The following is an 8,097-nucleotide window of genomic DNA, read 5'->3' on the forward strand; positions in this document are numbered from 1 at the left end:
TGTATTATTCATCGTCATGTACAGTGTAAGAACCTTCCATGAGTATATTTCAATTTCTCTCATCCTATTTTTTGGGGTATTATATTTAGTTGGAATGTTTTATTTCTACATATGTTATAAACTCCAAAATATACTTTTATTGTTTTTGTTTTAGGCAGTCCGTTGTCTTTTAAAGAGATTAAAATTGGAAAGACACTTTTATATTTATTTGCATATTTACTATTTGCATGCCCTTCACTCTTGGGAAATATGAATTTCCATCTGGTAGTCCTTTTTTATGCTTATGGAACTTGCACCAATGTGTCTCAGATAAAGGTCTGCGGAGAAGCCAATGGCAAGCCACTCCAGTGCTCTTGCCTAGAAAATCCCATGGATGGAGGAGCCTGGTAGGCTGCAGTCCGTGGGTTCGCTAAGGGTCGGACACAACTGAGTGACTTCACTTTCACTTTTCACTTTCACACATTGGAGAAGGAAATGGCAACCCACTCCAGGGTTCTTGCCTGGAGAATACCAGGGAAGGGGGAGCCTGGTGGGCTTCCATCTATGGGGTCACACAGAGTCGGACACGACTGAAGTGACTTAGCAGCAGCAGCAGTATATGAATTGGCTTACCTTTGTTTTTTGAATAAGGCTTTATTTTCACTTTCATTCTTGAAAGATACTTTGCCTCTCACAGAGTCTAGATTGACCCTTTCCCTGTTTTCACACTTTAAGTATGTTCCATTGTATCCTGCTTTGCATAGTGTCTGATGATCAGTTTGCTGTCCCTCTTAATTTTGTGCCTCTGTGTGAAATTGTCTTTTCCCACCTCTTCTGACTGTTTCTCAGGTTTTCTTCTTTAACACTTCTTTTCAGCAATTTGTTTATGATTTGTCTTGGTTTAGTTCTTTATGTTTTCGTCTGCTTTGGTTTCATTGAGTTTCTTGCAATAGTGTGTATAGGTGTTAATCAAATATGAAGGAATAGTAATTGTTTCTTCAAATAATTTTCTGCCTTTTTCTAGGACTCCCAACTGCATGTGTGTTAGACTGCTTAATGTTGTCCCACGTCTTCCTGTGGTCTTTTTCTCTCTTCCTGGATAGTTTAAAAAATGTTGTGTGTTCATTTTCACTCACTTCCCCCCTTCTCTTGTATCTACTTTGTTTGTCACATCAGATTTTTCAGTTGAGATAGTCTATTTTCCATCTGCACTCCATTTGGGTCTCTCTTACAACTTCTATGTTTTTCATCATGTTTCTGTTTTCTTCTCTCTTCTTGAACATATGAGACATATTCATAGTAGCTGTTTTAACCCGGGCAGGCTAGCTTCAGTGTCTGGGACCTTTAGTGCATGGATTTCATGACAGCATTTTGGCTGACAGAAGACTTCTCTGTTTGTTTTCTGATTCTTTGCTGTATTTAGATCATTGTGTTTGCCAGAGGACCATGTGCTAGTAACAAAAATTGAATATGGCAGGAAACCTAGACTAAGGAGAGCTTGAAGTGAAAGTGAAGTCGCTCAGTCCTGTCTGACTCTGTGACCCCACAGACTGTAGCCCGCCAGGCTCCTCTGTCCATGGAATTCTCCAGGCAAGAATACTGGAGTGGGTAGCCATTCCCTTCTCCAGGGGATCTTCCCGACCCAGGGATCAAACCCATGTCTCCTGCATTGCAGGCAGACTCTTTGCCATCTGAACCATCAGAGAAACCCAAGGGTAGCTTTTGCAGGTCCAAATGAATCTGAAATAGAGCCTACAGATGGCCGTGATGAAAAGGGAAGAGGGTGTGATTAGTGACTGTCACCATCCAGGAGAGAGAGACCTTTTCCTGTGGAGGAGTTTGTCTAGGAATTTTAGAATAAGGGATGGTAAGAGATTTAATGTTTGGCTTAAAAAAAATGCAGGAATGGTTTGGTTTGATTTTGTTTTGTTGTGAGTCCTTGGTGGAAGCCAAGCGTATCACATTGTTGCTCGGGGAACTCAGAAGGATGGTCCAGGTGGATCGCACTGCTGGCCCTCCTTGACGCAGGGTCAGGGCACAGGGAGAGGCCTGACTGCAGGGGGTGTCTCAGGGTGGGTCTATGTCACCCGGAGTTCTGTGGAAGCAGAGGGCAGCCGCAGGGTGGCCGCTGGAGCCGTCCCACATGGTCTTGGTCAGCTCTGACTTCTACTGGACGTGAGAGGCGCTGGGGGATAGTGGAGTGCCCCAGGTCAGGGCTGCAGATATGGCTGTTCCTCGTCTGATCTCTGTGCCCACTTGTCTCTGTTGAGAATGGCCCGGCCCCAGCAGCCCTGGCCCCTGTGGCTCTTGCTCCTCCCAGTGGCCCTACCTTCTGGGCTCTGGTGTTGCCTCATCTTCCCAGCATCCCCCGGGATGAAAGGTGGGAGCAGCCAAGTCCTGAGGGGGCTCACCCTCTCCTGCTGGCCTCGCGATGCTCCTGTTCCTTGTGTGTCAGCCTGCTTCCTGTGTTTAAAGGGTCTGGGGGGTTTCCTGCTTATGTTAGGTAGATCCAGGTCAAGGCTGGGAGTGACATGGGTGAGTGACACATAAGTATTTGGAGATGTTGGTAGAAACAAGTTGAGCTTCTGTTAAGAAATTTAAAGCATGTTATTTGGGGTTTTACTCCCAAGGAGGGATTCCCAGGTGGCTCAGTGGTAAAGAATCTGCTCGCCAATGCAGGAGACCTGGGTTCAAGCTCTGGATCAGGAAGATCCCCTGGAAAAGGAAATGGCAATCTACTCCAGTATTCTCCATGGGAAATCCCACAGATAGAGGAGTCTAGTGGGCTATTGTCTGTGGAGTTGCAAAGATTCGGACGTGATTTAGTGACTAAACCACCACCACCTCTAAAGCCAGCTCCATATGGAAAGGACAGAATTGGGAAGTCAGAGAAAATTAAGGGCATTTTCAGTTCTTGTCACCGCTGTGATTTTAAATGTGTGGCGTCAACAGAAAGGTAGTTTGCTGAGGGCTCTGACATTGGTGTTTCATGCTGTCTAAGAGGAGACCAGACCGTGGAAGAGTGCATTTCTCCCAGCTGAATGTACAGCCTGCAGCCTGGACCTTCGTCGCTGATGTTTAACAGAGCTGAAGACCACATTACCCGCCGTGTTGCCATCTGTCCGGCCATGCAGAGAGCTCTGCACATGAGAGCTGAACTGCTGTCTGGGGGCGCTGTGAGCCGCTCTGCACGTGGCGCAATGGGCTGGGCTGTCTCCGCTGGGCTTGTCTCCCTGCCCTGTGCACACCTGGGAAGGTCAGCAAACGCGAGCACGTCCCTGCGCTGTGCGCCTGGACCCAGCACGGCGCTGTCAATCAGCTGCGCTCCCGCATAAACTAGATGCTGGCAGAGCGTGCCCGTGTTCACAGAAGAGTGTGCCGACGTGGGGGTTGCGTCGGGGGTATGCCCACACCCGCATGGGTGTCACACGAGCATACGGAGCGCGTGGCCGTTACTGCGCTGATGCTGCCTGGGGCGTCCCCCGCTGGCCAGTGCGAGATTCTGGGTCCCGGGGGACGCAGAGTTCACGCGAGATGTGGAGTTCCCACGGGACTCAGGTTCCCGTGAGAATTGGGGTTCTCACGAGACCTGGGGTTCCCGCGAGACTCAGGGTTCCGGGCGTTGTGGACTCCACTGCTCTCTCCGAGGTGAGTGCCTGGAACCTGGAGGGGTGCCTTCTAGTTTCAACAGGTGGGAGAGGCCAGTCAGACTTGAGCGCAAGGAGCTGTGGAGGGGGCATCAGGCGGCAGGGTCCGCTGTGCGCGTGCGCATTCCCCGGGGCGGCTGCGGTCAGCAGCGGGGTGTCCCCGCAACAATGCGCGGGGAGGCCAGCTCCTGTGCGGCCCACAGCCCCGGGGGGCCTCCCCACCGTGGCCGTTGCTCCCACCTCAGGAGCCCCCGGGGGTGTCGTGCCGCTTCCGGAGCGGCGAGCGGACCTGGGGCCGGGATTGAGCTGCCGCTCAGGGTCACCCACAGCCTCCCTCCCCCTTCTTGGGGCCTGGGCCCTGGCGCAGGAGCCGAGCCGGCCAGACTCTTTTAGGAGGCCTGTGACCCCGAGGACCAGGCGGCAGGCTCGGCCGGGCGGAGGAGACCTGCGGTGTGTGTGCTGCCCTGCTGGCGCGTGGTGTCCGCCCAGCGCTGGCGCCCAGCGGAGCCCAGAGGCTCCGGGCCCGTTAGAGCAGAGGAGCTGGAAGGAGGGGTCGTCCTGCAGAATTAAGACTTCCTGGCTGCTTTTCCAAATCCTGCTCTGGTGGCTGTGGATGCAGAGTTCTCATCTTGCCTCTGACTCTTTGGACTCCTCGCGGGAGGTCTGGGCCTCCTTACTCTTTGTAACCTGCTTTCTCTGATCATTGGTGCATCTGGCCTTCTGGCCCCTGGTACATTGGTTGTTAAAGAATAGCTCTTCCTTCACCAAATACTCAGACGTTCTCTGAATTGCCAGAAGAGGGGTAAGCAGCATAACCTGCTCAAACTAACGCCTTGGAATGGAGCTTCTCCCATCTTTCTCCCAAAGTCCCCTGAGAGGAGGGGGCCTGGGGGCAGTGGCTGGTGCTTCCTGGGTCTGGGAACCCAGCAAGTGGGAAACGTCTTTGAAGTCTCCTTTTTCACTTTAATAAAAATGTGGTTTTCGTGTATCATTCTCATTTTGGTGTTAAGTTTTTCTTCCCTGAAATGAATCAGCTAGGCATGTGTACAGTGTTTCACTTGTAGTTTCGTGTGCGTAGGCTCCCCTGTGTACCCTGAGAGTGTGTGCACTCAGCTGTGAGCATGCTGTGACCCCAGCCTCTGACTTCACTGCAAGTCTGTGTATATTTGAGTCTGGTCTGCAGTGCTTTGGTTAGTCAGAAAGCTTTGTAGGGAACATTTTTAATGTCGTCACTAATGCACTTCTAAAAAGACCTTTATTGGTCTCACTGTAGATTGTTCTGGTATCATGTACCAATTTTTGGCAAGATGCAGAGGTATTTTAGCTAAACTGTTAGAATGGATATGTGTGCAGTAGTTGTCACTTTGGTATTGTACCTGGAAATAGTTTTCAAGAATGCTTGAAGCTCCAAGAAATTTTGGAGTAGTTTTTTAAGCTGCACATGTGTTAGTTTTATGCACTTTCTCTGTGGTCTGTTTCTTTTACTCACACACACACGAGTTTGTATTCCAACTGCTCCCTAATTCCTGTGTTTTTGCACAAATTCGCAACAGCCTTTGAGCTACAGAACAGAAAAGCAGTTACCTTCCTGCGTGACGTATACCTTAGTTTGCTAACGAGAACAAAAATGAAAACTTTAGAAAGGAAAACTGAGTTTTAAGTATAGTTTTAAAATGTAGATGGTGCCTCTTTTTTTTTTTCCCTAGAAATGGTGGTTTTAAAGACCAGTAAACAAATTTCCTAAACGTTGCTCTAACACGGCAGCTCTGACAGGCAGGCATTTTCTCAGCTGTTTTTATAACATGCTGCTTGTAGCGGGTTGTTTAGATGACTGGTGAACGCTTATTTAACAAGACGCACGTGTATGTGATGCTGCAGAGCTGAGCTCCGCCCTGGTCCTGACTCCCCAACCCTTCTTGTGACGAGTATTCTTCAAGACCAAAGTGTGTTTAATCAGGACGGTGCTCTGCCGTGCAGGGCCGGCTCCAGTGATGAGAATGAAAAAAAAGCACGGATCGCATGTTCTAAAAGTCTGTATAAACTGGGAGCAGGAAGAGCACAGTATTTATGGGATCCCCCACACCAGCAGGTTTCATTTGAAAGCCTAGCCATGTCTCTAATGCAGAACCTTACATGTCAGGGCCATAGCAGAAGGCTTTGGGGTGATTATTATTTTTTTTTACTTACGAAGATAAACTTTATTTTGTAGAGCAGTTTTAGGTTCACAGCAAGGTTGTGCAAAAGGTACAGGGAGCTCCTATGTGCCCCCATCCCCTCCCCACCGTCACTCTCCACACACACACACTCATACATTTGTCCGTTGTTTATGTCAGGGTTTACTCTTGGTCTTGTGCTCTCCACGGGTTTTGACAGCTGTGTTCAGTATGATGTCCAGCTTCCACCACCACCACAGCCTCCAGAATGGCTTGCCCACCCCGAAGATCTTCTGTGTTCTACTGTTCCTCCCTCTCTTCCCCCTACCCTGCAACCACTGTTTTTTTATTTTTATTTTTTTTTACTATCTCCACATAATTGGAATCACAGAGTACATAGTCTTTTCAGAAGCCTTTTCAGTCTTCTTTCACATAGTAATATTCATTTAAGTTTCTTCCGTGTGTCTTCACGGCTTGGTGCCACATTTCTTTTTAGCAGTGACTAATAGTCCGTTGTCTTGTGTAGCACTTCGGCCGCTCACTAAGCGAAGAACGTGTTGATTGCTTCCTAGTTTTAGCATTGTGAATAAAGTGGCCATAAACATCCATTTGCAGGCTTTTGTATAGACGTGAAGTGATGTTTTTGCGCAGCTTTTGGATCTGTTCTAAATTTGATATACCAGGTAGCAGTGCCAGTATTTTGTTTGGTAAAATCATTTCAACCAAAGTGAAGCCTTCTTCTTGGTTGTTAGGGCATAATTGACTGAGCCGTATTTTGACTCTTTTGGTGGAAAGTGACCTGGTGAAATTCCACGATGGAGACCCCGGCCTGGTGGCACTGTGAGCTGGGTCTTAGCCACTGGCCTGGGTTTTTCCCTGGCGTTTTCCTTCTTGACTCACACACCTGGTGGGGACCAGTCCTGTCTGCTTTCTTCTCTACCCTCTTTGGCCAGGTTTATTAAGAGGTGATCGGTAGGAGTATTTTCTCTTCTAGGGGTTTGACACGTGTGTTTTTCCTAGTTAGAATAACCCCTCACACCTGATTGTTAGGTGGGCTGATCTTGAGTAGCAAGGACAAAGGTGCCACTTGTTCAGAACTGAGATTTTGAGCTTGCCATTTTATTCCTGTTAGGAACAACCTGCCCTTTGTCGATCCTTGGCATGATTTGTGGTTGGCCCCCACGCTCTGTGCAGGCCGGTGGAGCTGGTTCTGAGAGTTCTGAGGCAGCCACCTGCGTGCTGTGAGCCGAGCCCCGGGTGGTGTCCGGGGCCAATGCTGTGTTGCCAGGTGTGTGCTGCTGCAGATCACCAGGGAGCACGGCGGCTTCAGGCCGAGCTTCGGAGTCCTCGTGGTCCCTCAGAGGTGGAGGAGCTGGAGTGTGTGGCTGTTACTCGGTCCAGAGGCAGCCCTTCCAGCTCAGGAAGCTGGCTGGCTGCCCTTTCCCTGCATTCCAGGCCAGTGGCCTCTGAAGTGCAGCCAGTCTGGGCTGTGCTCAAGAACCTGGCATGACTTGGTGACATGCAAGGCCCTTCTCCCAGAGGAGCGAGGGGCCTGAGCTTGCTCATCCTCGCAAGTGGGGGAATCCCTCGTGCCCCTGCGCCCTGAGTCACCTTCATTGTCCTGCCCTGGCTTGCCTTGCACACCTGGATGTGTCTCTCCAACCTTTCCTTGGAGTAAGGGTGAAAGTTGGATGTGTCCCGAGCAGGACCGTCGTCCTTTCCAAATGCAGGAGTACCTGGCCCACCCCATTCATGGCTTTTCCCATCTTCTCCAGCTGGGCCCACAGACTAGCCCAGGGAGGCTGGTGAAAACCGTGTTACTAGTCCTGTGTTATCGTTGAGCAGGTTGAGGCCTGGGAGAGGAGTGGACTCTGCCGCTCGCCCTTTCTCTTGGTGGGCTTCTGCCAGTCTTGCTTTCTGTGGCAGTGGTGGTCCGTGTCCTTGAGGGGGGCAACACTGACAAAGCCCTCCTGGCAGCTGTCCTTCTTCCTGGACACTCAACACAGGTGCCCACGGGCCTGGGCCCCGTGCCAGCTCTGAGCTCCTGCTTGGGCCTTGAGTCCCGGGACACGTGCGGGGGAGCCCAGGCAGTAGGGCACCGACAGTGGCTGCAGCATCCTGTTCCCAGGGGGCGGCGGGGCCTGCCACGTGCCTGCAGTCCCCGGGCGCTCCCGCAGGTGTATCCTGAGGCTTGGACTGTCTGTGGTTGGACGGTGGCCAGTCTTGTTTCCTACAGTTTTTTGAGCTTCTTCCCTGAACGTCTGTGAGTCTTTCAGTAAGTTGCTTTTGTGCTTAAATTAGCCAGTACAGGTTTCTCA

The 8,097-nt window shown here is 50.4% G+C and overlaps 1 protein-coding gene across 1 annotated transcript in view; it reads right to left on the reverse strand.

Moving 5' to 3' along the window:
- The window catches only part of LOC129543042 (myomegalin-like), a 49,155-nt gene extending 41,259 nt beyond the window's left edge, over window positions 1–7,896 (reverse strand). Inside the window, 5 exon segments of the mRNA XM_088835011.1 lie at window positions 3,083–3,165; window positions 3,228–3,322; window positions 3,564–4,117; window positions 6,963–7,151; window positions 7,794–7,896. Of these exon segments, the coding sequence (XP_088691137.1) occupies window positions 3,083–3,165; window positions 3,228–3,322; window positions 3,564–4,117; window positions 6,963–7,151; window positions 7,794–7,896 (1,024 nt within the window).
- Between the last annotated feature and the right edge of the window lie 201 nt (window positions 7,897–8,097).

The sequence above is a fragment of the Moschus berezovskii genome, chromosome 4, assembly GCF_049115385.1.
Source record: "Moschus berezovskii isolate FMDL1 chromosome 4, NW_MosBer_1.0, whole genome shotgun sequence".
Classification (NCBI taxonomy): Eukaryota; Metazoa; Chordata; class Mammalia; order Artiodactyla; family Moschidae; genus Moschus; species Moschus berezovskii.